Source organism: Periplaneta americana, chromosome 10 (genome assembly GCF_040183065.1).
Source record: "Periplaneta americana isolate PAMFEO1 chromosome 10, P.americana_PAMFEO1_priV1, whole genome shotgun sequence".
Taxonomy (NCBI): Eukaryota; Metazoa; Arthropoda; class Insecta; order Blattodea; family Blattidae; genus Periplaneta; species Periplaneta americana.
The window spans coordinates 67,372,422-67,399,989 of NC_091126.1; the positions used below are offsets into that span (position 1 = coordinate 67,372,422).

General features: G+C 34.3%; 1 protein-coding gene across 8 annotated transcripts in view; it reads left to right on the top strand.

Annotated features, from left to right (window-relative positions):
* The window catches only part of Slmap (Sarcolemma associated protein), a 215,630-nt gene that overhangs the window by 71,768 nt on the left and 116,294 nt on the right, over positions 1 to 27,568 (top strand). For 6 of the 8 annotated variants that reach the window (XR_011334357.1, XR_011334358.1, XM_069837660.1 and 3 more), the window contains exons 3-7: positions 10,558 to 10,683; positions 11,644 to 11,781; positions 18,039 to 18,186; positions 19,056 to 19,122; positions 21,764 to 21,839. Coding sequence is in view for 6 of the 8 variants with exons in the window: in XM_069837660.1 (XP_069693761.1) it covers positions 10,558 to 10,683; positions 11,644 to 11,781; positions 18,039 to 18,186; positions 19,056 to 19,122; positions 21,764 to 21,839 (555 nt within the window). In the remaining 2 variants the exon portion in view is untranslated. Of the gene's footprint in view, positions 1 to 10,535; positions 10,684 to 11,643; positions 11,782 to 18,038; positions 18,187 to 19,055; positions 19,123 to 21,763; positions 21,840 to 27,568 lie in introns of all 8 variants that reach the window. The other 2 variants (XM_069837662.1, XM_069837661.1) reach the window with 1 other exon arrangement.

Below are 27,568 nucleotides of genomic sequence, written 5' to 3' on the forward strand. Positions count from 1 at the left end.
GTGACGAGTAAAACTATACCCAATAACATCCACCAAGCAGCATGCAGAAGAAAATTTTGAGCAAAAGGCAGTGTGGAGCTCTGAATATTTTCGTTCCTTTTTTCTCCCTCACAACAATTTCAATTAAATTATACTTTTGGCCGTCCAAAATCTTTTGTCTGTGGAGAATGTGAAGTCAGATACGAAAATTTTGCTTGAAAAGACACAGCTCGTGACATCTTGAAAAGGGGGAAAATTCTTCTTAAACAAAAGGCAAATGACTAGGATTACTGTAGTATTTTTATGATGTTACGGAATTTCATTATAATCGAAGTTTAGGTGTAGGCTGATTTGCTATTTTTGTGTGAAATATATTTTGTGCAGACATTTTTGTTCATTTAGTATATTTATAACGAAGGAAAGTTTAATTCAATATAGCAAAGAAGAGCTAAAATAAAACAACGTGTCAAGTCAAGTTTAAATAACCATTAATTATTCTGTACCCAACAAGCACACAAATATTAAAACTTGGTGGTATATGCAGTTTAATTATTTCTAACTACAATCTAAAATTGTTAATAAAATGCAACCCAGAAATGAATAATTAAAATAAAACGTTCTCCTATATATCAGTTTCTAAATTGGGACTTTTTTTTTTCTTTATTTGGGACCTCAGTTATATTTAACTGAAACTCTGCAACCCAGCCTTTACTTACATGTACGATTTAGATGATGAACATAGTGAAAAAATTTGGTTACACCCATGAAACAAAAATTGATTTCGATATTTTCAGGGAAATACACATTGTCAGCATTGATAGTGGAAACATGATTTTAGACATACCAGTTGTCTGTCTGTCCCTCAGTCTGGATACAGAAATTTATTCTAATTTATGTCCAGATTTCGTTTGTATTCAGTAATTCTATGCCAGTTTAAGCAAGAAAAATGCATATGAAATACATGGGGAAGGAAACTAGCGATGTTGATATTTTCAGTGATTGCGTACATATGGTACTGGTTGCATATACCTGATAGTTATTTTTTTTCGTAACTAAGCCTCATCATTATAAAATATGTAGACGGAATGTTTGCTAAATCAAAGTTGTCTAAAGAATGTAGTCGATATTTACTAAGAGAAAGATTAAACTTTTCCTCCTAAATGCAATCTAGTATATAACAACTATCTTTAGTAAAAATTTAAGTAGTCTTTATTTGAAATTGAAAACAAAATGACGATGAACTCGAAACTAGCTCAATTTTTTTTTTCGTATCAAGAAAAGATAAATGAAATAATGTTCGCCATGTCAAAGTCGTATTTGTGGTGGATTAAGTCGGGGTTATTCAGGATTTTCCTTGGGTTTCTCCTGTTCCCTCCATGATTCCACAGTTACTCTTCATACCTTCGAATTGACAGATGGCATCATATAGCTGAGTCACATATGAAAAAAAGCAGCAGTTCGGACTCAAAAATCATTCCTAACAAAGGAGTGGTAAGACACAACAAGCTTTGTTTTGCGGTGCTAATCATTGTGTTTGTGTGTACGTGCGTGCGTGCATGTGTGCCTGCCTGCGCACACGCATTCCCATTATGCTCTGTCAATTTAAGAGAGCAATGTATTATAATAATAAATGATTGCTAGAATTTTAGTTTTGACCCTTAAATGTGCAGAAATTTGATCCGAACAAATGTAACTTTTTCTTCAGAAAAGGAATTTTAAAATGTTACATTTGTTCAGATCAAATTTCAGCGTATTTAAAGGACAAAGCTAAAATTCTTTCAATCATTTATTATCATAATATCCTGTTTTCTTAAATTGATGATAGAGCATATTCGGAATGAAATGGCTTTTCAAAAAAAAAAACACACCACACACACAAACTCACGCACGCACGCACACACACGTATGTGTGTGTTTATATATATAAAACAATTGTTATCTCGAGAAGGAAGCAAAAAGGAGCAAAATTGTATAACTTCTGTTTGAAATTTCTCAAATAACCTCCTGAAATTTATTAATGACATACGATTCACACTATACATAAGGGAGAAAGAAATGTTCCCAGAACCCTTTGTTTCGATGACGTTAATTCTTATGTAAAGAAAACAGGTAATAAAGTAGTAAAGTGTAGCCTCACTGTTCAAGGGTTAACATCCCTTGTAAACACATTTGTTACGTGAGAGATTAGCACTGAAACGAGCTTTACCATATCTTAACATATATCAATTTTTATTTATTTTATTTTATTTGGTTATTTTACGATGCTGTATCAACATCTAGGTTATTTAGCGTCTGAATGAAATGAAGTTGTTAATGCTGGTGAAATGAGTCCGGGGTCCAGCACCGAAAGTTACTCAGCACTTTTCTCATATTGGGTTGAGGGGAAAACCCCCGAAAAAACCTCAACCAGGTAACTTGCCCTGACCGGGATTCGAATCCAGGCCACCTGGTTTCGCAGCCAGATGCGCTGACCGTTACTCCACAGGTGTGGACTATATATCAGTTTTAAAGGCTGATTTTAGTAAATAGGAAAATATTAGGAATTATGTAACGTACTACCCTCTGATTGAGGTTCTGACTGATATGTACATCTATTATCATGCACTACATCTCACTTGACGATATGTGTCAGAGGAAGAACAATTTTTTGTATGAATCTGAAGTCTGATTAGTAATATGTAGCTAATCTGCGATGTATGCGATGGAGGGGGAAAGGAACTGGCCACCCTACCCCATTATCTCATGGCTTAGTTGCCACATCAGTGGTGTCTTGGTGGTATCACTGGGTGAGGGTCAGACCTGTCTTCAGACAGTTGACTAAACAACATGTAATGTACATATAGCATGGCAAACAGAGGAGCTGTATCAGAAGCAGGCCACTGCTGTAGGTTTTTGTCACCAGTTTCTGGTCAAATTACAGACCTACCAACTTTCATTAATAATGAGTGAGTCACCAGCAATTAGCTCACAACTTCCACTTTCCCGCATTGACATGATAACTCTGGGATTTAAAGGTGATCACACAACTTCCTTGCTTAATGTTATGTTTTCATTTCATAGCTATTATTATTTTTATGATCTATTATTATTATTATTATTATTATTATTATTATTATTATTATTATTATTATATATTAGGGCTCTATGTTAGGACGTGGCAAAATAAAAATAAAATAACCATAAAAGCAGAGAAAAACGCCCCAGGTTGAAAGCACCGTGTGCAATCTCTCGCATTGTAAACAGTCACACGACCTCTGTCGGGTTAAATGTATATGGTATATGTGTTTTTGAATAAAAGTTCAGGAGTCACATTACGAGTATAAGCTCTTATTTATGTATACCTCTAGTGTGAATACAGTGTATTAAATAATTAAATATATACCGTGTATGTGTTTTTGAATAAACGTTCAGGAAAATAAACTACAGAAAGTAATATCGTTTGCAACATAATAAAGAATCTAAATAGTTGCGAAAATTAGTAAGATGAATACCAAAAAATTACGTTCCAACTTCGTGACTCATTTCATTTTCTCATCATATGAAGTAGAACAGAAAGTTTTGTGATGTTGCAAAAATTCAGTTTAGAGTTTTGGTGGAAATACATATTTTCAGTATGATTGATACCAAAAATAGAAGATGGCTTGTCATGCTTCATCTGTGTGCAGTGAGTCTCCTAAACTGTTGGATAGTTGGCGCTCATATTCAGCACCTACAAATAAATTTATTTGGGAATGATGCACATTAGGTATATAGTAATAATCTTAGTATGAAAGTAATAGCCTAGGTCTTTATTTAAATAAAAAAACATTTGCGAACTGGATATACTGTATCATGGTACATAGAATCCCATCTTACAGGCAAATGAAATTTACTAGACTAACAAAGTAAATACATTATACCAGTGGTTGCTTGGAATCAGTTGCATTATCCCTTTCAATAGTTTTCACTTAACATTATTCGTTGTAAAAATATAATTATATGAGGTGCTCAGAGCTAAAGTGAATCAAGTCCATGAGACTAGTTTTGAGATAATAGGACTTGCTCTGTGAATTATCTAATTTGACTAAGTAGTTATAATTTTATTGCTCTATTCTCAAATTCTAGATTTATAAAATATGTACAGGTGTGATGTTAATTGATGCAACACTTCGGTGACTTGATCTACTATGGCTCAGAACATCGTGAACAAATAATCTGAGCCAAAAGTGACTGGTGTCACCAAACAGTGAATGCTTGGAATTAAGCATTGATCCATTACTGCTCTGAGAAGATCCAACTTCAGATAATCAGAAAATGAATTAAACTCAATTTATGAAAATTTAAGACTTGATCCACTTTAGCTTTGAACGCTTCATATTATAATTGATTATATTTCAAAATTTCAAATAAAACTTTGTTATATTTGAGGAATAAGATATTTCTCATTTATCCTCTTAGCTAGATTATAGGGACACACTAACCAACAGTAGGTGTGGTCCTCCAACAGTTTGGAGGTTGCATGTTGGTGATATAACCGCCATAACTTAAAAATATGGTGCCTACCTTAAAACAGTTACACTTCTTGCTACGTGACTTCACCAGCTAGAGAATTAGTGGCTTTATTCCCAAGAACTCAGCATTAGTTAATAACAATTTACCTTCTATTATATTTTCGTATCTTGACAAGGGAAAAGGGGATAATCATGGACGTAATTTAAAAAAAAAATACAGTAAAACCTAGTTAATACACTCCCACTTAAAAAGCTACCCCTTTCATTATGCTCTTTTTATACAGTCCCTGCACATTTTATATATAATTCTGCATAATTTTACTCTCTTCTAACACTTCCAAATCCTGCTTGTAGCATTCTTTCGGGTCAGAAATGAGTAAAAAATTCCGTACAAAATAGCAAAAATTACGTTTTAAAAGCATGGTGAAGAAATATGTTGCTGTGACTGTACTGAGGGTCATTTCACCACGAGTGCAAGAAAGTAATTTCACCCTCTACCTGAAAAAAAAACCCTCCCGTCAGCACTGTCGAAGGTTGTATTTACCAGTACTTTCCTTTATGAAAGGATTTTAAAACTCAGAAGTCTCCCTGTCAATACATTTCTGTCTTTTCTGTAAAATTGAGTCACCTTTGAATTCTGTGGAGTATGCAGTAAGTTTGCAGTGCAAAATGGCAAAGCGGAAATCTCTGTCTATAAGTGAAAAATTACATTAGTGTTGCTCATAGTGGTGTATCAAGTGAAGTTGTCTGTAGTTCCTTGAACCGTATAGAAAATGTTATCATTCTTAATAGCAGTACAAGCACACGGCAAACAACAATTAAAGATTTTTTCGGGTGAAATGTGCACTTATTTGCATTTTTCACTGTAACTAATGCACGATATAATATGTTACTTATGAAGTGGTATCTAAATTGTTTTCTCCATTTCATAAATCATTTCTCGTCTATAGTGCTGTCCCACTTATAATACTTTAAGACCACAGTCCCTTGACAAGCATATTACATGGTTATACTGTAGTAAGTAAATGCTAGGGAACAGAAAATATTTGTTGCCACAGGTGTCATTTTGCCATGCTATGGCCCTGTTATATGTGTCTGTGGAGCAAAATAGTGAAGATGAAATGTGAAGTATGCATACTGCATACATGAGCAAGTGTGACTCAAGCCAATGTTTTTTGCAATATTCATTCAATATGATGATGTAAGCAAAATACAATTTCATGCTTGCGCTGTGAGCAGTATCAATGCTTCAGCGAATGTCTCGCATTTTATATATATATATATATATATATATATATATATATATATATATTTTCAGTAGAGTGTTCAAAAAATGTATTGCATGTAAACTATAGGCTTAAATGTTGAGATAAGAGTCTACATTGTATAATAATGCTTTTTACATCCCCTAAAAAATTAAATGTGGCAATTAGGGTTGGCACATGTCCTGCTTTTGGTAGGATTGTACCAGAATTTGAAACATTGTCTCTGATCATGGACACACTTATTTCCCCACCTACATGTTAGTTTAGAAAGCAGCAAAGAACAATATTCTACGAGTAAATATGCATGGAAGCAAAAACGTGAATGAGCATATAGGCCTAAAGATATTTTCTTAGTGATCATATTTTTTATGTTAACTCTATAGACTTCATTCATTCATAGTTTTCTGCCCATAGACAGGTGCTTCACTGCAAACTCAGCATTCTCCAATCTTTCCTCTTTTCTGCCTTTCTCTTAGTCTCTGCATATTGTCCATAATATATCTTAATTTTATTTTATCATCTGATATCTTGTTCTGTTTCGAACTTATTTTCTCTTGATTTCTTTTAATGCATGTTTGATTAGGCAGTTTAATTTTGCCAGTAATCCAGCCAATTTCTTTTTCTGTATCTGATTATTTTCAGCAGCATTCACCACCACAAACTTCTTGTGTTGATTTCAACTCAATCCCACCCAGATCTCTGGTATATTTTCTCCCAGGTAGTTTTGTTTGAGATGTATTAATGAATATTTTCTGTAGGCAATTTTGCTTAATCCATAGCGCACTTGCTTGTAAAGCCAAGTGGAGGCAACTTATGTTATTCCCCATTGATAGAACTGCCTTGTATAGAATGTAAAAAGGAATTGATACAACATCTATGAAGCAATACAGCGATGAGATATCTATGAAATCAATAGCAATAGAAACTACACAGTTGATGCTCTCTGAAAAGGAATTGATTCACATCTATACCAATGGATCTCTTTTTTTGATGGAGAAATTGAAGTCATAACAATCTTATGTAAATAGTTAAACAATTTTATTAACACTTTTAACAAAGCCGTTATCTTTATTACTCCAGAACTGTGTTTGATTCAGTAGTCAAAATTCTTGAGTCTAAAACAAAGCAAGTGGAACATGTTTAACATAAAATAAGAAGTCTCCACAACAAAAACAAGAGAATAGTTATTTATCAGATACCATCTCATTGCAGATTGTTTGGAACTAGCAAAAACGTGAATGAGCATATTGGCCTAAAAATATTTTCCTAGTAGTCATAGTTTTTATGTTAACCCTGTAGCTTCATTGATTCGTAGTTTTCTGCCCAAAGACGGGTCCTTCACTGAAAACCCAGTATTCTCCAATCTTCCCTCTTTTCCGCCTTTCTCTTAGTCTCTGCATATTATGATACATGTATCTTAATGTTATTTTGTCATCTGATTTTTTCTGTCTGTAACTTCTTTCCTGTACATTCCTTCCGACACATGTTTCAGTAGGCAGTTTATTTTTTAGCCAGTAATCCAGCCAATTTCTTTTTCTGTATCTGATTATTTTCAGCAGTATTCTTTCTTCATCCACTCTTAGTTTCATTTCTTATTGTGTCTGCCCAATTCACATGCTCCATTTGTCTCCATATCCAAATTTCAAATGTGTCCAGTCATTCTGCCCCATACAATGCCACACCCCACACAAAGCACTTCACTAGTCTCTTCCTTAGTTCGTTTTCCAAATGTCCGCAGAAAATTCTCCTTTTTATACTAAAAGCTTACTTTGTCATTGCTATCGTTTTGAGTTCTTGGCAGCAGACTATGTTTTTTTTAATAAGTTATTTTACGATGCTTTATCAACATCTTAGGTTATTTAGCATCTGAATGAGATGAAGGTGATAATGCCAGTGAAATGAGTCCGGGGTCCAGCACCGAAAGTTACCCAGCATTTGCTCATATTGGGTTGAGGGAAAACCCCAGAAAAAACCTCAACCAGGTAACTTGCCCCGACAGGGAATCGAACCCGGGCCACCTGGTTTCGCGGCTAGACGTGCTATCTGTTACTCCACAGGTGTGGACAGCAGCAGCTCGTGTTACTACTTACAGTATACCTTCAATATTTGTAGTTGTCCACTTGTTCCACTGCCTCTTTTCAAATTCACACGTTTGTCTTCATTTTTCTTCAGATAACAATTGCCTTCGTCTTGTTTACATTTATCTTCATCCCATATTGCACACAACTGTCAGTTAGCTCCAGTAGTATATGCATTTGTGTTATATCTTCTCCTAAGAATGCCATATCAGCAGCAAATCTTATGGACTTTATTCTTCTTCTTCGTACTGTCACACCATCCATGTTTTGAAAACAGCTGTTCACCAAATCCACCAAGTAAATGTTGAACAGGGTAGGTAATAAGGACATTCTTTAGGCGTAAATTATTAATATTGACACTTCATTTTTTAAATATTTTCATGTGTAAATGGGAAATGTTGAATTTTATATTAACTGTTTTCACTTCTGTGATGATTAGGGAATGGATTTCTAGTTCCCTGCCTGTTTTGTTTGTTACATCCTAGACATATGTCACTCCGATATTTCTATGTTTCATGTACATAGGATACTCCTATTAAAATTCTATAGGACCTAAAATGCCTAAATGAACCACAAACTCTTGAAAATACCTAAAAACTATATTTGTTTCTGAAAATTGTCTTTTTTTTTGCGTATATGTAAAATAAAAATGTAATAAAATTCTCTCACAGGCAAATGCATGTCTGATAAGTTCGTTCCATATTGGTCTTAGAAGGGGAGGGAAAAAGATATTTTACCTAATTTCCTGGAACAGAAGTGCGCTTGGAAAAGTCCATCCTAACTGTAGGTTGTTCCAGTTAGACGAGAGCTTACAAATTAGTTCCCGTGTCAGTGCACACCCTCTCCATGCGAAATGAAACTGACCAACCAGCAATTTGTCTCTTTCACGAATAAAATTTGAGTCTTAACTCAGTAGCACTCATTTTCAGCACCAGTTCTTTGTATATAAATTCCACCTGAAATGGAAAATTCTAAATCTCTCCTTTTTAGCACCTAGAAATCTGTTCCCTGGTGGTGCAAGGTGTGACAAGTACCACGTTCTGCAGTGTACCGAGTGAACAAAAACAGTGACCGAACTTAGCACAGAAGACTAACAAACAAACACCCTATGCACACTTTTGCGCATTTCTTCTTTATAAATCTGTTTCCTAGTGATGAACTGATGATATGAAGAGGGCTGAATTAAAAAAAAAAACTGTTTGCCCTTGAGAATGAGGTGTTTGTACACCCCAACAGCCTTTGAAAGGTGGCAACCCTAATGGCAATTTGAGTTTGGAGAATTTTATGCTTAACTAAATATTATGTACTTACAGCCTACTCTTTTTTCTTCAATACACTAATTTTTTTGTAGTAAACTGATAAAAGAATAAATAATTTATGTTCCTGAAACCACTGTTAAACTGCAGTAACATTTTTGTTTACTTCTATTTTTGTTATTGAAAACCCAGTAGTGAAAATCCTCGATTTTCTGGAAATTTCTGTGCCTCTTTACGTACATTTTTTATTTTTATTTTATTTTAGTAGGTTATTTTACGATACTTTATCAACATCTTAGGTTATTTAGCATATGAATGAGATGAAGGTGATAATGCCGGTGAAATGGGTCCAAGGTCCAACACCGAAAGTTACCAAGCATTTGCTTATATTGGGTTGAGGGAAAACCCCCGAAAAAACCTCAACCAGGTAACTTGCCCCGACCGGGAATCGAACTCGGGCCACCTGGATTCGCGACCAGACGCGCTAACCGTTATTCCACAGGTGTGGACTTCACGTACATATAAATAAAAATAAATAAATAAATAAACAAACAAATAATAATATAAGTCTATAAATAAATATGTGAATAAATAAAAAATAAGTAATTAAATATAACCTCATCGTCATCATAATTATAATCACCAAGAAGAAAAGGGGTATTGTTAGTTGTTCCATAAATCTTTGGAACTTATTCTTCACTCCAGCTCCTTTAGGTCTTTCATCATCTCTTCGTCTATTTGAATAATCAGTCATTCATTTTACAGTGAGTCACAGTGAATGTTTCCCGTGTTTCTGTGAGCTGATCAACGGCAATTCCCCCTCCCCCTCCCCCAACTCGCTGCAGGTTGACAGGCTGATTGCTCCACATGTTAACTATGCTGTGGACGTAACTTTCCTGGCTGTCCAGTTCCATGTAGAAGAACAATACTAAATTTAATAAATAGGTTTATGATTACCGAAGGGGAAACTGGATGAAATAGGAGCTGATTTGGGACCTCTTCTTTAATGATATTTTCTTACGAAGATGTGAATCACACAAGATGGACAAAATTTCCAGCAGTTACTGTGAAGGGGGTAAGTAGGCCTACGGAATGTGATTAATATAACTAAGTACGTGGGTTTTAATTGGCGAAGTGCTGTGAGATCACAAATGCAAACAGTAGCAGCAGCATCAGCATGGAGGACCTGCATTAATTGGCCGACAGAAACAACAGGAATGTTCACTGGGACTCACTCTATCAGTATGTTGGAACAATTGCACTGATATTGGTGTGTGTGAATAAATTTTAGTTTTGCTTATGTCGATGTTCTTTTATGCTTGAGGCTTTTGAATTCTAAAAGCGACCTTGTTTATTTGAAATCCGTGTATTTGTTTATATTCGGAATAATTTATGCGGATATTTTTATTCATAAAACTTTTTAGTTCGTACACCAATATTGAGTGCTAATACCTAATTGTGTATTAGTTATCCATTTAAATGTTTTTAGATGGTCGTGGTGAGTGGTGGGTGGGTCAAATCTGTGGTTTACCCCAACTGTGGAGATGTGATAGCTACTAGCAAGATGGCTGCCAAAGCTGTTCTCATCTGTCGACCCAATTCCCATCCTTTCCAGGTAAGTTACATTAATTTTGTTACTTTTTTTTTATTGTAATAGTCTTCCATATGTGAGAATTTTCGTATGTTATCATAGTGCTTCGAGTGGATATGAAAGGCTTAATAATGAAATTCATGCTTAGATATATTGGGTGTGCACAAATGAATATCAGAGTTTGAAACTCTGCAGTATACAATATAACAATGAATCATACCTGAAATGGAAGAGTAATTGTGGAAGTTCGAATCTATGTGCAAGTGCACAGATTTTGTTTTGTTTTGTGACCATGATAACGATGTGTAAAGATTGTGACTCCCTTGCAAAAAGCGTTCTGTGTCTTGGAATTCGCGAGGTTACAGTTCAATGGACATATCAACGAAGATTTGGAAGTGACGCCTCTTCAGGCAACAACATTCGTAGGTGGTACAATCAACTCCGGATGATGGAGTGTCTCTGTAAAGAGAAGAATACCGGACGAATTGGTTTTTCTTTGATGGTCTCCAAAGTCCCCCGACTTCACCCCCTGTGGTTTCTTTTTGTGTGGGTATGTAAAACATCTTGTGTACATGCCACCGCTACCTGGCACCTTACCTGTGTTGAGATGCAGGATTGTTGTAGCTGTAGAATCCATTACACCAGACTTGCTAACCTCAGTTTGGTAAAAAATGGACTACCTGCTGGATGTGTGCCATGTCACAAATAGCACTCACTTTGAACACTTGTAATTTGTTTTTTGGTAACTTGATGAGTTACTTTTCCATTTCAGGCATGTATACCACAAACAAAATACACCAGCTTGAAACTCCGATATGCATTTGTGTTCACCACTCATTTCTCTGTTAAAGGCAGAGAGAGAGAGAACTATGTAAATGAGATATTTCAGTATGCTTATATTATAATCAAATAAAAATAATTTAAGTAATACACAAGTGTGTACTCTGTTTTCAAAAAATATGTGCATTTCTTTATGTTTTATAGGAGCGGTCGCTAACATTGGATCAGCCAGTAAAAATTGGACGTTCAGTGGCTCGGGCCCGGGCTGCTCCTAACAATGCGATATTTGATTGCAAAGTGCTCTCCCGTAACCATGCTCTGCTGTGGTATGAAAATGGAAAGGTAATACGTTTATAATTCACGTTTATAATCGAACAGGTTGTAACCTTAGCTGAATGATTTCAATGTTGATGCTCTGTGCTAGAAATCTGGATTCAAATCCTGATCAATTGAAGTGGAATTTCTGAAAAACAACACCTTTAGGTGATTTTTTTTTCGTAAAATTTCACGAGTTTTTCCCGTTTATAGTCCAGTGGTTCCCTACCTGTGTAATTGGAAAGGGGTCCGCAAGAACAGGACATATTTTTCAAATGGCATTTCAATTAATCTTAACTTCGAGTTCTCAGATTTTTCTCTTGAAAGAATATTTGTTTGCTTGTGTCAGACTTGTGAGATACAGAGTTTAACAGGAATGAGATCACCTGAGGGACTTGTCTTTTGTTAGCATGCAATTCTAGCCTATCTATTTGTTACTTTAGATTTTTTATCTTTGAATTAAATTTTCAGGGTCCAGCTTTAGGTGTTCATCGTTCAGGATAAGATTGAAGCAATGATAAAGAAATTACACTTGTGGTCTAGCTGTATTGTCAATCGAGAATTTGATTAACTTCCCACTCTAAGTAACTTCCTAGCAACAAATGGTGATGAACTGTTGTCTGATAACATTGGGAGTATGAAGAGCATCTTGATTTATTAACAATAAAATTAAGGGAATATTTTCCTTCTGTAATTGAAAAAATTATTGGATGAAAACCCTTCTGTGTGACAAAAAATAGTTTGTCCGTCAAAGAAGAAGAGAAGCTGTTAGTTACTATCTTCTGGCTCGAGCTTAAAAATCGTGTTTCCCACAACGACCTTGCAATCTTATCTGCATTCACCCATATATCTCCATGTTTTCCAATCTACAACACAACACTAAAAGTCATTTGCAAGAACATATTTGTGTACATTTTCTGTTGGTTTCCATGAAGAATTGATATAGATGTATATTTAAAGTTGAGCTAAGCTTGCGATTTAAGAGTATCTACAATTGAACCAGACTTGTCAAAACTGCCAGCTGCAAGGCAATATCTACCATCCCAATAACAACTTTATGGCAAGTCAAAGAAACTAATTTCATTTTTCTCAGGAAAACCTTATATCTTTGTGTTTTCAGGTTGAAATTGTATTCAAAAGCTAAAATAGAAATTTAGTATGGCTACCAATTCATTAAGGATACTTAATTCACTACATTATGAAAATATGGAATGAGTAAAATATATTTATCGGCCTAAATTATGCAAACTATTTTTGGGGATCCGCCAACATGAAATAGTAACTTTAAGGGGTTTGTGACACTCAAAAGGTTGGGAATCACTGATTTATACCATAATTTTTCAATTCTGTTGAATCACATCATGAGCAAATTCTAATGTTTATGAAAATTATTAAACGAAATTATTGACAACACTGAAATGAAATGAAATTTGAAATATAAAGTTTGTATTGCTTTCACATGTTAATTACTATGTTAAGGTATCTTGTTGACTAGTTTCAACAAGGTACCATAACATAGTAATCAACACATGGAAGCAATATAAACTTTATATTCCAAAGTGGTAAGTGTTAGAAGTTCTGTAATCAAGATGTATAAAATTAAAGTTGATCGTTTATTAATAATTAGTTTCATAGAATATACTACACTTATGGAACTAATCAGATTATTGCTCGGTAAAATGTTAAAAATAAACTTTTATAATCTATTATTGTTTTAGTATGAATTTTTTAAATTTTAATTATAATATGGAGTATACAAAAAATATTTGCTCTTAACTTTAGCATACAGTTAAATAGGTAACAACATAAAGAGCATTTTATGCTGAATGGTATTCACTGTTGAATGTTAAATTGGAACCTATTTTAGATTATTTTGTCACAGGTAATGTCTCATTAATGTCATAAATGTTGTTACATATGTCCAAAACATGAAATTTACATCAATATAAGGAACATTTTCCCTGACTTACTATCATTGTTCCACTGCTGTTTGAAGTATCTAAAACTATAGCCTTCTTGTACTATTTCTAGAAGGGGATGTTTGGGTCAGTATGATTAATCATTGTGTTATAAAGTTGTTCTCTACAGACTTCTGTGCAGAAGGTTCTTTTGGTATACCAAAAGTAAAATACGTACATTTTCTAGTGAATAATGCACACCCTCAACTTTTAAAACTCGACGAAATGTTCACTATCTGAATCTTCTTTTCTATTTCACCATTGAATTCCAGATCACCTTCTGATTCACTGTCTACATACAGAAGGTGGGCTTTTCTGCCATCAAGAGCATTACTAATGTAATCGCTGTGTTGCGTAGTGAGGCCAGCAGAAAATAAGAGACTTTGAACTGGAAAAGCTGGACAAAATAAGGAAATCAGCTTGCTTGTAATTTCCTTACGACAAAAAATATGCATCTCAATGTATATTACATATATTAATACTGACTAGCTATTTTGATTGATTAAATGCCAGAGGGAAAAAGACCTTTGGGGAGATCAAGGACATAGATAGGAGGATAATATTAAAATGGATTTGGGAGAGGTGGGATAAGATGGTAGGAATTGGAGTAATCTTGCTCAGGATAGGGGCCTATGGTGGGTTCTCTAAAAGTCATCTGTAAGTAAATAAGATGTACCCTAAATGTGTCACACTAGAAAATTCGGTATTGTTTACCTGCAGCATTACGTAGTGTTGTAGGTGATATTTTGCCTGTTATTACAATTATATATTTAAAAGAAAAACAATCAGTAATTGTTTTGGTGTGGGTGGAGATTGCAGCAAGTTTGTTTGGATCTTTTTCTTCAATATTGATTGATGGCAGTAATTGGGATAGATAGCTTTGAATGCAAGCACTTCTAAATTCTGTATTATTTTGTTCTATTTCTTTGATAAAATATCTCCTCTGTGGTCTAGTGATTACGACCCTAATAAATGGACCTATGGCTTGCTGATTCAAACCGAACAGAGGGTGAAGGATTAAAAGAACAATAAAATCTTGACCATGTCTTTCCCTAAGAGAAAATTGAAACTATTCATCCTGTGTCATAGTTTTATGGGATGAAAAGAACCTTCCCCCTAATTGAGGACTCCAAGCAAAATCTGTTGTTCATTTGTCGTCCATGTTGAATTTTGATGCTGAATATCTAACATCTGTAATTGAAAACATTGTTAAAAGAAATACTATTGCTACTATTTTGTTAAAAATATTTTGAAGACATCCTACTATCATACATTTTTATTTCTTACATGATATTGTGTAAGAAAGAAAATTGAGAATTTTTTGAAGTAAATTAGTTAAGGTGATTATATTTCATGTTTTGTGTGCATCATTTCTTATTAAATTGACTCGTAGATGCAGAATATGAACAAAATTTGTCCAATAGTTCAGAAAAAAAAAGCCCATGGAGAGCCAAGTCCCAAAGGCTGATTGTTGACCTCACGTTTACATACCTCAGCAGAGGTGAACGATCATCTAGCTTGTATGGGGTATAACTGTAGCTAGCATGATGATCCCCTCAACCATTACAACTAGATTGCGAAAGTATATTTTGCTCTATACTGTAGTTCCTAAAATTTGTCACAGAGCTGGATGGACACTGGTCCCACACACTGGCCTAAATTGCATGAGAAAATTTCTTTGCCAACAAGGACTCGAACGAGCATTTATTCCATAACGCTAGTCCAAGGCATGATGTTCTAATCCATGTAGCTATGACACAGGACTCAGGAGAATTCGCTGTACCGGTACTCAAATGATAAAGAGCATACACAAAAATACTTTTCGGTACAAAGGACCCTGAAACATGTAGTCATGTGAAAATATCGATCTTTGTATCTTTATACCTTGCATAATGAGAAAGCAAGACAGATAGTAATGAAAATGTTAAAAAATGCATATAATTTATTTGCTCTATTATGTAATACGTATATTATTCATTCAGTCGTTCATAGTTTTCTGCCCAAGGGCAGGCCTTTGACTGCAAACCTAGCATTTTCAAATATTTCCTATTTTCTTCTTCGTCTTAGTTTCTGCATATGTTCCATATAGCTTAAAGTTGTCTATCATCTGATGTCTTTTTCTGCCCTGAACTCTTCTCCTGTTTACCATTCTTCCATTGCATCCTTCAGTAGGCAGTTTCTTCTCAGCCAGTGACCCAACCAATTACTTTTCCTCTTCCTGGTAGTTTCAGTATCATTCTTTCTTCACCCACTCTTTCCAACACAGCTTCATTTCTTATTCTGTCTATTTCACACGCTCCATTCTTATCCATATCCACTCTTCTGTTTGCTTTTCTTCCATTCTTCGTAATGTCCATGTTTCTGTCCAATACAATGCCACACTCCACACAAAGCATTTCACTAGTCTCTTCCTTAGTTCTTTTTCCAGAGGTACGCAGAAGATGCTCCTTTTTCTATATCCTCCTTTTGACTTCTTGGCAGCTCATGTTATTGTTCATAGTACAATCCAAATATTTGAAGCTGTCCACTTGCTCTACTGTCTCATTTAGAATTCGTACGTTTACCTTCTTTATATTTTTCTTCCGAGAACTATGGCCCTTATCTTGTTTGCATTATCTTCATCCCATACAGCTCACAGGTGTCATTTAGCTCCAGTAGCATATCTCCTAGTATCTTCTCTTTTTCTGCTAACATTGCCGTATCAGCAAATCTTATGAATTTTATTCTTTTTCCTCCTGCTATCACCCCACCCATGTTCTGAAAACAGTTCTTCACTACAGTAATGTATTATTAGTTTCGTAATTTGTACATCCATTTAATTTGGTGGTGCAAATAAAACAGTTAATTCGCTTTCATAAAATATGTAAATAAAAGATTCAGTTTTAACTATCTGTGATTGTAACATTAGAGATGAGAAAATTATAATAGTAATTAATCACTTAATCAGCAAGTACGAGGGAGAGTCAAAAAGTAACTTTAATAATTGTTTTATTAATTGAATGTGTAGAATAAGACTACAAACACTTCGTCACTTTTCAACATAGTCCCCACTACATTCAATACAGGTGTTCCTGTTATACAGATGTTAGAGATGTGTGTAGTACTATGATCTACTATGTGAGTCCGATTATTTATTTATATATCAAGGTTACTTTTTGACTCTCCTTCGTATATAGGAAAGTGAAATTACCATGTTCTATTACATCCTGTTTCTGTTAATAGAATTCAACTTGTAAAAATATGTACCTCTGATTGATTTTATTAGTTAATTTTTAACTTTTCTAGTTAGTAGAATTTCTTATTCCCTTCACTTATTCGGCCCTATGGCCTGTTACGATCTCACAGTTTAATTTTCAACCCAGCATTTCGTTGCATTGGACGACTAGAGATCTCTTCCCATTTGGATATTGGTGAAATAGGGGTTTTACGATTCTATTTGTATGCATGCAGTGCAGATGATTTATTAATTTGTTCTAATAATGTTGTATGTGATGCATTATAGATTCTAATTATATAATTCTTCCATTACATCCTCATTACATCTATGATCCCATTAGGTATATTCTACTATCTCATAAATTTCATTTCATTAGCCGTTTTTTCTGCTTTCGTCTTTCTTCCTTAATGTTCATGCCTCACAACCGTAACAAAGTACGAGTCTCGTCAAGGTCTTCAATAGGCGAGTTTTAATATGTCTTTGTACTAGAAAAGTTTTCAGAACATTGTTTTAGTTTATTTAAAATTTCCTCTCGTCGAAAAAGGATAATGTGTATTGGAGGTATGTAAATGAATTTACTCTTTCTGATATTTTAAAATCCAAACATATTTTGCTGGACACAGGATATTTTCCGTAGATGGCCATAATTTTTTTTTAAATATTGATTTTCATGTCATATTTAAGTCCAATTTTGTTTAAATTATATACTGAACATTTTAAATCATCTTCTGAGGATGCCATCAGAGCTAAATTGTCCACAAAAGGTAGTGAAGTGACTGACAGAAGTGAATTTCGTTGTACTGGAAATAAATTGTATACAGCAATAAATTATTTATCTTTATTCATGAACAGATTTTCCCTGAAAATAATGTGATTTATATCTTCTACTGTCTTTGCAGCATTTTAATTGTATTGAAAAAAAAAACACAAAGAAGAGCAGTTTTTTCGAGGCTCTGCTAAAAGTTAACTTCTTCCATGATTAGTTTAAATGCTGTTCTGTAGGACAGATTGCTATTAATTTAGTAAAAAAATAACACTTAAGAAAAGCATGGTTTTAAAAAGCATTTTCTTTGGTATATTACAGTTACTGTAACAAAGTGTGCTAACAGTTTTACTTGCAGGATACGAAAAGTAGCAATGGCACATTTGTTAACAACCAACGACTTAGCAAAGGTGCAGAAGAGTCACCTCCCCGGGAAGTTTGCTCTGGCGACATTGTTCAGTTTGGGGTTGATGTTATGGAGAATTCGAGGAAAGGTCAGTTTATATCTAATTGAATTGGTAACTCTTCAGCTTTACTTTTGAACAGTATATTTTGCATAATACTCTTCACAAAACATTTTGCTATTTTTATTTTCATAAATGAGTTCCTTAGATTGAATTGCATTAGGTCAAAATTAGATTGTCAGATTTAAATTTATATCGAATTCAAATTAAATTACATTAGATTATAATAGATTAGGTTAGAATAGATTAAGGGATATGAGGTTGTAAAAGTTTGAGACTTCTAGCATACACTCAATGTCTAATGTTTTTATTCAGTTTTTTTCTAGAAAAAGTTGCAGAAACTTTAATATTAATTCTTCTGCTGTTTCGGAGGGGGAAATGGGTCCTGAGGGGTATTTTTATTTTATTTTCCAAGACCACACATCACCGGAGATCGTAAGATGAGATAGTCTACCAAAAATTTATAGAAGATTAATTTTTAAATCCTGAAATCCACAGAGATTAATTTTATCAATAAATTGCTCCCTTTCCTCGTGATTGTTGAAGTTTCGTGAAATGAGAGTGTAATCGAAGTACAAGAAACATACATTAGCCATATGGATGAGAAATGTGAATTTAAAGCTCTTTATTGTTTTATTACTTCTGTGAACATTTCGTTCTCCCTTTTATTCTTTTGTTAGAAGCCATAAACTATTAATCTAAATATTTTACCTGTAATATGGTATAAAAAGTGATATATTGGCAAGTTATATGCCATATTTTTTTTGTTAGATTCCAGATTTTATTGCTTTGGAGGGCTTGCCACTTTCATCTTTCTCATAAGGGAACACTTTTTTTTAAACAACTTTTCTGCCTAAATTCATATACTTCGTAGCGTTAAATTGAATGTTTTGTTTCAGTGACCCATGGCTGCATTGTTGCTACACTGAAATTGTATTTACCTGATGGTAAGGAAGCAAAGGCGAGGTGAGTTTAAAATCGTCTTATTATATATTTAACCTACAGCAAGATAATTTCCTTTCAATTTAAATTAGGAGATAGTTTGTCTTCAGTAGTCTATTGGTAACTAACTTCATTAGTTTGTCTTCAGTAGTTTGTTGGTAACTAACTTCTTTTGCCTCTGGATCTGAGTTTCATTGGTGCAAAACTAATCAGAGATGACGGATTTATTTATCTTATTACATACTTATTTCTATTCATCCTCTTTCATTGTGTTAGTTTGTAGCCTATGGAATTCCTTACCTCGTCATGTCAGGGATTGCCAAATGGTTGATCAAGTTAAATTAAGAATTATATCCTTTTACATGGAATTGATTTGTGAGTGTTAGCCAATTTTAATAAGTTATTCTATGTGTTTGTATAAATTGTAATTTAGGCCTGTTATAAAGTAGAATTGGAATATAAATTGTAAATTAATTATGTATCATGTTTAGTCATTTATTTATATGTAAGCTCCTCAATCTGCATGATAATGGTTTTATATTTAAGTACGGTATTACTATTAACATTACTACTTTTGTTACTGTTTCAATGTATATTTCGCTTCTGGTAGTGTGGAAGAGAATACTCATGGCCTTAACTCTACCAGAATAAATAAATAATAATAATATGATTACTCAAATATTGTATGTTATCTACATCATTTAAAAGGAAATGTCAGTTGAGGTGTCTAGTCAGATAAGGGGATAAGCCACAATTAAGATATTTGCATAAATGGATTTCTTTGCCGTCTGTACTCATAAATCCCAAATTTTAGAGATGTGAATTAATTATACAGTTGGAATAACATGTTATCATAGAGTTTAGTCTGAAGATATTATTTCTTCACATTCCAGAGAAATAAGGAAATATTCTAATATCAGGCTTTATGGCTTGTCCCCTTTTCTGACTGGACCCTTCAATTTTGTGGTTACAAGGCAAAAGGTGATATGTCAATTTATGGCGAAAATGCGTTTTTGCAATATGTTGTGTTCCCTGATGGTATTTTTATTGTAGTGAAAGATGACATACATACCTCTATTATTTTTCTCTGTAGTTCGTTGCTGTGAAACATGATTCCTGATATTTTATATGATCATTCAAACTTTAAATGCTCACTCCTGAAAAACTGCAAGAAATGACATATCACATTTTGTCTTGGAACCACAGAATTGTGTTACAGTAGAACCCCATTATACCGCAGGTGTGGGAGGGACATGTTTTACACCTGCATCATAATCTATATCTGTGGCATAATGAAACTTGTTTTTAAGTGAATGTGAGTTAAATATAGTACTCTACATTAACACTAAAATAATTTGAATTAACTGCATTTACAGTTTTATTAAAATCATTATGGTACAGTACTAACATATTTTCATGTCTTCCTTACGGAAAAGTCGCTCAATTTAGTTGGCAAACTTGTCTTGAACGTTTCCTTAAAGCATATTGCTTAACAGTGACAAGATGCAGAAGATGAATCTATTCGCAATCTGGCTGATGTTCCATCCATCCCATCACTTCACTTGTTTTCTTTATCACTTTGTTAACTTTCAGTCCTGGCACAGAACATTTGACTCATAAATGTCATCTTCACAATTAGATACATGTAGATCTATCGGTTCATTTATACATTCGTCAGTTTTTCTCGCGAAAGCGATTTCGTCAATTAAGAGATTGACAACAGGAATATCTTGGTCGGAGTTTACCCAATCTTCAATATCACTTTGCTACAAACTTGTTTCTAGCACTCTAGAAGCAATGGTCATATCACGCTCTAGAATTACAACTTCTGTCGCCACGTTATCAGTTATATTGGTCACCTTTCACAACACATTTAGCCCCACAGTTCTCAATTGACGTGGGACTAGCATTGTACTCAAGGTTAAAATAGCAAAATAAATTGCATGTACAAAAGAAGGTTGGGCTTGGAAGGGTGGAATGTAGTTCACAAAGATACAAAGTTTTAATAACCAACTGGTTGACAGGTAAAAAAATAATGGGACCTCCAGTGTATACATTCAGTACTGTATTCTCGGAACAAAAGACGTTGGAAATACTGTACAAAAGAAAAAGATCTTGGAAATGTGGAATAAAAGGAGTTTAAATTAAGAATAGAATCCGCGAATTCTATAAATTTGTATTTTTAAATAAACTTCTTTAAATAATGGAGGACATGGTGGTGCCCGTGATATATCCAATTCCGTGGTATACTGAGGTGTGGTATAACAGCGTTCTACTGTACTCCAAATTGTCATCCTCAGTGATCGGAGCTTTCTGGGTTCAAACCTGGCTGAGGGCAATAAATTTTAAAGAGAAATAAATTCCTTTAGCAGGAAAGTAAAGCTGGGAGTCTCTCATATATTTATTACATGTAAATGAACGCTCTCCACGATAGAATGCTCCTGGCAGTGTTTGTTAGCCATTTCTCACACACATTGAATTTAAAGCTGAATAACTTCTGCAGTTGAAAGCATCGTTAAATAAAATACTTTACTGCTACTGCTACTGTGTAATGGGATAGGTAATTTGTGAAACCTCGAACATTTTTCTGTCACTCCAAGGGAAATATTCTCTTTGATCTCATCATAGACCTTACATTGTTAAACTGATGTTTTTTATGTTGCAGTCCATCTACGTCTGTGGTCAGTTCTGTGGGAATGGTGCCATTAGAAGATCTATATCAGCTAAATCAGTACCTGCAGGTAAAAGATAATTTTGTTTTATTTACAGTACGGTTTAGAAACAGTCTTATTTTAATTCATTCTCTATAAAAAATGGTTCTTGTAAATCCAAGTACAATCATCCCCGTGTCTTTGAATAAAACTGAATTCACGAGAAAATATTCTGCATTAAAATATTCGATCCTTACTACATTTCCTGATGTAACAAATTTTCTGGAAATATATTTTCTACCAACACTTATTGTCAAGCTTACATTATGAAGTAGTTGTAATATTTGTAATGTACTATTCCAACAAGTATTCCACATGCCATTTGTTGTAGTGCCTTTATAAGGAAATAATTTTTATTTATTTTTTTTTGTCAGATTATGAAGCAATGAAAAATAACTTTTTTTTTAGTCCTGTGGTAGGGATTGCAATAAAGATGAATCTCTCAGTAGACTAACAAGCAAACATTCTCATGGGGACAGATAAGAAAATTATTTGTTTTTCCATCATGCTCATAATGTCAAAACAAGTGTTTATACAAATTTTGGCCACTCGAGCGCAATTACGAGGGCCGTCCAGAAAGTAAGTTTCCCTGAGGCCATTTACAGAAAGAAAGCAATTTCATGGAAAGATTTATTGAAACAGATACAGCAGTTGTTCAGCTATTTTTAAACATATTTCTCATCGGAATTGATATATTTGTCATACTATGGGATCAAGTTTTGTATCCCTGTGTCATAGAAGTCTGCCACGAGGATCAGAATCAGTGTGTGACAGTCGTCTGCATTTCTCTATTGATTCCATGGTATTGATAGATGTCTCAATTACAGTGGGGAATATGTTAAAAAAAAATAGCTAAAGTAGCTCAACAGATGTATCTGTTTCAATAAATTTTTCCAATGAAATTGTGTTTTCTTTTTGTAAACGGCCCCAGGGAAACTTATTTTTTTACTGCAATTACGAGGGCAGTTTCAGGGTTCTCACAATTCGCTGCCATACCACTATTTTCATCTTCATCAGCATGTTGCAATATATCTGGAAGCTGACCCCGTTTGGGATCACAGGGTAACCATGTAATTGCTTTTGTGCACATCAACATAGTTCTTTGTATGTAGACATTAATTTTTTGATCCTACAGAATTATATGTGATGGTTACCATTTGTTATTAATGGAGAAAAATTCGATCTGGTGCGGTGGGTTAAACTTCAGTGAGGCTCAATGGTTAGAGTGCCCAGTGCGTAGAGCTGGGAGACCTGGTTTCGATTCTCGGTGCTGGAGCGAATTTTTCTGCGTTAATAACAAATTGTTTTTTGTGTTTGCCTCCACTAACCAGTTAATTTCCATTGAATGCCTAATTTTTCTTGTTTCTTCTTTTATATCTCTTTTGTATGAAACTTGTGAATTTTAATTATCAAAATTCGCAGTGTAACAATTTTTCTTTTCCATTTTCAAATTTCATCATATCATCATCAATCATCGTCATCATTTGGCACTACAATCCTGGGTGGGTTTTGACCTCTTTAACAACGGCCTTCCATCTTATTCTGTCGTCTATCATATTTATTAAGCCTCTCACTCCCATAGTCACAAGGTGTTTAGTTCACAATCCATCCACCTCACCTTTGGTCTACTCTTTCTCCTCCTATTATAGTCTCCCCTTTAACATTCTTATTGGTATTCGTGTTTCTGGCATTCTGTTTAGATGTTCCAACCACCTTATCCTTTTGCTTTTATGAATTTTACATTATCCTGCCCTTCAATCAGGTTGTATAGTTCGTTATTAGAGTGTATCCTTCATCCCTGATGTTATCTAAAGGACCGAATATTCTGCGGAAAATCTTGTGTTCGAAGCATCTCAGAGAGTTTTCATCATTCTGTGTTAATGTCCATATCTCTGAGCCACAGGTGACTACAGGACGGACCAATGTTCTATAAATTTTAATTTTTGTTATCCGTGAAATCATTTGGTTCTTAAACAGTTGTGAATTATCATAATAGGTCCGGTTTCCCGCCATCAGCTGTTGGGCTATGTATTTATAGAGAGTGAAAGTTGTTTCAGTGCAATCCTTCAAAGACATTTGGGACGATACCAAGAGGTAGAACATGGCTTGAAGTATTTTGAAGAGGAAAGACTAATTCGCCAACATTCTCTTCTTTGAAGTATATGTTACGTGATTTTATGCAAAATCAATTACATTTACTCCCATTGTCCATTTTACAAATACATACATAAATAGATACATAGTGTTCTGTCAAATGGCAGGTCTTTCACTGCAAACCCAGTTTAATAATGTGTCCTTCCCCAGTATCCTCCTCCCAGACATCCGAATGGAGGGATAGTTTACGTCCGGAATCTTTTACCGTGAAAAGACTCATCATGCCATATTTGCGGTTTTTTTTTTTTTTTTTAAGATAAGCGTTAGCTTCCTGTTGCTTTCCGCAAACCACTCTCTTTCACATTTTAAAAGATCCCAGGTGTCCCCAGTGTGGAGGTGAGAGTGGATTTGACTAATTAGGCCCTGCGTACTTCACCAAAAGAGTTAAATATGATTTCTATCAGAATTTTTGACCTGATCAGAGACTGGGAAATCCCAATTAGCCTTTGCACCCTATTTTTTTTTTTTTTTTTTACAAATGAAGTCAAATATTTTATTTTTTGGATTATTAAAAGAAATCCTGTTTTGTGTAATACAGAAAAGGTAGTTTGGGCTATGTCTCTGTATCTTTGAGATACAGCAGCTGGATTATGGCGAGAAAATAATAAATAAGGATGTGAATGGTAACATAATATAGAACTGAATTGGTCCAAATTATGTGAAACCTGTTCTAATAAATAGGTATTATATCTATGATTTCCTTTTTTAAGTTAGAAAAATTAATTCCATTATGTAACATTTTTAACACTTATAAGCAGACAGCAGATTTTGGGTTCCGATACTGAACGTTACATGTACAATTTACAGTAAATAATAGCATAAACTTGTGCAATATTAGCGATTTCCCTTAAGAGATGGATAGGGAAATTTCCAGTATACAGAATATAGATACGAGTAAATTGAATGTTCATGAACCTAAACAGGAACTTTGAGGATGAATAAAAAAAAATAGGATCTTTGTCGAAGGTGAATATTGCCTCTTTAATCATTAGTATTGTAAGTACCATACGCGAAAAACAGGATATGCAGCCACCAGTGTGATTTTTTTTTTTATGGGGAAGGGACTTTCGGACTTGAATTTCTCGTATTTTTTTTCTCTAGTTGCAGAAAGGTCAAATGCTTTTTTTTTAATAAGATGCTATAATATGATCGCAGTAGTATCAAGATTATTCGTGCATTTTGTAGGCTAAGGACATGCAGTTTTGAATATTAACTTATGTAGGATGATTTTGAAAATCTGAAGTTAAAACATGATTTTAATAATCAATTCACATTAAAGGCATAATCCACGAAATGGATTTTTGGAGTCAAGATTCCCCTTTCCTATTTTATACATAGATGCTGCATAGACTATATTATTATTTTATAGTCACATATATATTTTCTTTTCACTACGGATCGTCCTGGATAATAAACATCCCAGTTAATCGAGAGTTTACTGTAGATCTAGTATTGTCCCATTGTAAAATTCTGGCGTAAACTTCGAGACTCCTCCAAGTACTGAATATAATCTAAGCTAACATAGCTTGCTGTCGAGGTTACATATATTTTTATTACAATATTTTTCTTTGCTCTCTTCCAAAACGAAACTGTAGCCAGAAATTCCTTACTTGAAGTAGTTCTTTTTCCATTTTGAATCTTGCGTACACTACTTTTAACACTTGAATATAAGTAATTGATTAACTAGTGGACTTACTCGTGTTAATTATGGAAGTCTGTGCGGCTTACAGCTGTTTCAGTGCATCATCACACATCTTCAGAGGCTACTAGATCTCGGCCATACATACAATAACATAAATGCGGACATGGAAATCCTACACATACAACCCAAGAACCAAAAACTCAATACACTAGAACAATACGAAATATACAAACACACTAAAACACACCCTGATAAAATTCTCAACACACAGATCAATTTCAGTACACACACACTATTTGACTCCACTATTCAACACCTTTCAACAATCAAACGCACCCACATAACAGGCAGAGAAGTTCGAGATGACGCCGAGATCTAGTAGGCTCTGAAGATGGTGTGATGATGCAACAAAACAGCTGTATGCCGCACAGACTTACATAATTAACACGAGTAAGTCCACTAGTTAATCAATTACTTATAGTTATTTTTGTTTAATAGCTAGCACTTTTGAGGCGCAATTTAATTAGTTATATTTTTTTTAAGGTTGGAAGCATATATTCAGAATCTTTCGGGACCTGATTGAAGGCAAAAAGCTTTCCCTGGTTTTTACATATAGGAACATAACAAAAATTTTGCATTTTGAGTTGTTTGAAGAGTATTTAATATACTAATACACTACGTAAATTCTTAATGTTTATATAGTGTTTAACTTTTTTTTTAAATGCATAATTAATAACGAAGTAGTATCAAAACCACTAGGTTTTTTGCCTACGCATAAATACTTAATAACATTAGAGGAAAACTAAGTGGAACAAAACCACTAAATCAAAATTCAGTGGTGATAACATCAGATTTATAATAAAGAAAAGTAGTCAATAAACTAAAAGCCTAATGATCAATGATGGATTTAGGTGTCCTGAATTTGGTGATCTGTCGAGGATCATAACTTCCTAATGATGAGATGAAAGAATTGTCACTGGAATGAAGTTTCTGGTAGAAGTGTCTTGTAGCTTGTAGAAGATGAGCGTGCAGATAATCAACCTGTAGATCTTCATGAACTTGTATATTGCTTGTAAACCAATCGCAGGCATGGATGATTTGGAGAGCTCTATTTTGCGTTGTTTGTAGTGGCTTGAGGGTAGTCTGAGGTGCATAAAACCAGGCAGGAAAAGCATAAGTGAGAACTGGAAGAATTAATTGTCTATAGAGATTTGTCTTCTGTTTCAAATTAAGCACAGGAGATCGCAGTAATGAATAAATTTGAAAAGTGCGAACAGTAACTTTAACAGCAGTAGATTTGATGTGTAGTGTCCAAAATAAGCGTTTATCAAGAGTGACTCCGAGATATTTAACTTGATCAACATATTATAGAGATTGACCATATAATGTAATTTTACTATCAGGTATTTTGGTGCACTTCGTGAAAATTACAGATTCGCACTTGTCAGATTGTAAAACAAATGCGGATGCAAAGTGCATCCCTCAAAGCACACACGCGCTATCTGTTGGTGCTAGTTCAGGATATCCCTATTATCAGCATGTCACATGATTGTCTCTTACGACAACACACTACAAACACGAGACAAAAAAACGAAAATAAGACCATATAATCTAATCTTACTATCAGGTACAGTAAAACCTCGATAAGACACGCCTGCTTATTACGCTATCCCGTGTAATACACTTTTTTTGTCCAGTCCCTGCACATTTCATATATAACGCCTATATAAAATACCCCGTTTGTTGCGCTTAAGTCCCGCATAATACGCTGTTTTTGTGGAATATTTTCGATGTAATTTTCAGCAATGTACTATAACAGCAATGAAACATCTTGGTGACTGAACTCACTGGTGCCATTAACCTGAAAAGTATTGGTATTCGACCCTTTACCTGCACATTTAAACCTTCATACTTCATACCTTAGTATACCCCACCCTCTTGTTACGCTCTCTTATTCGATTCT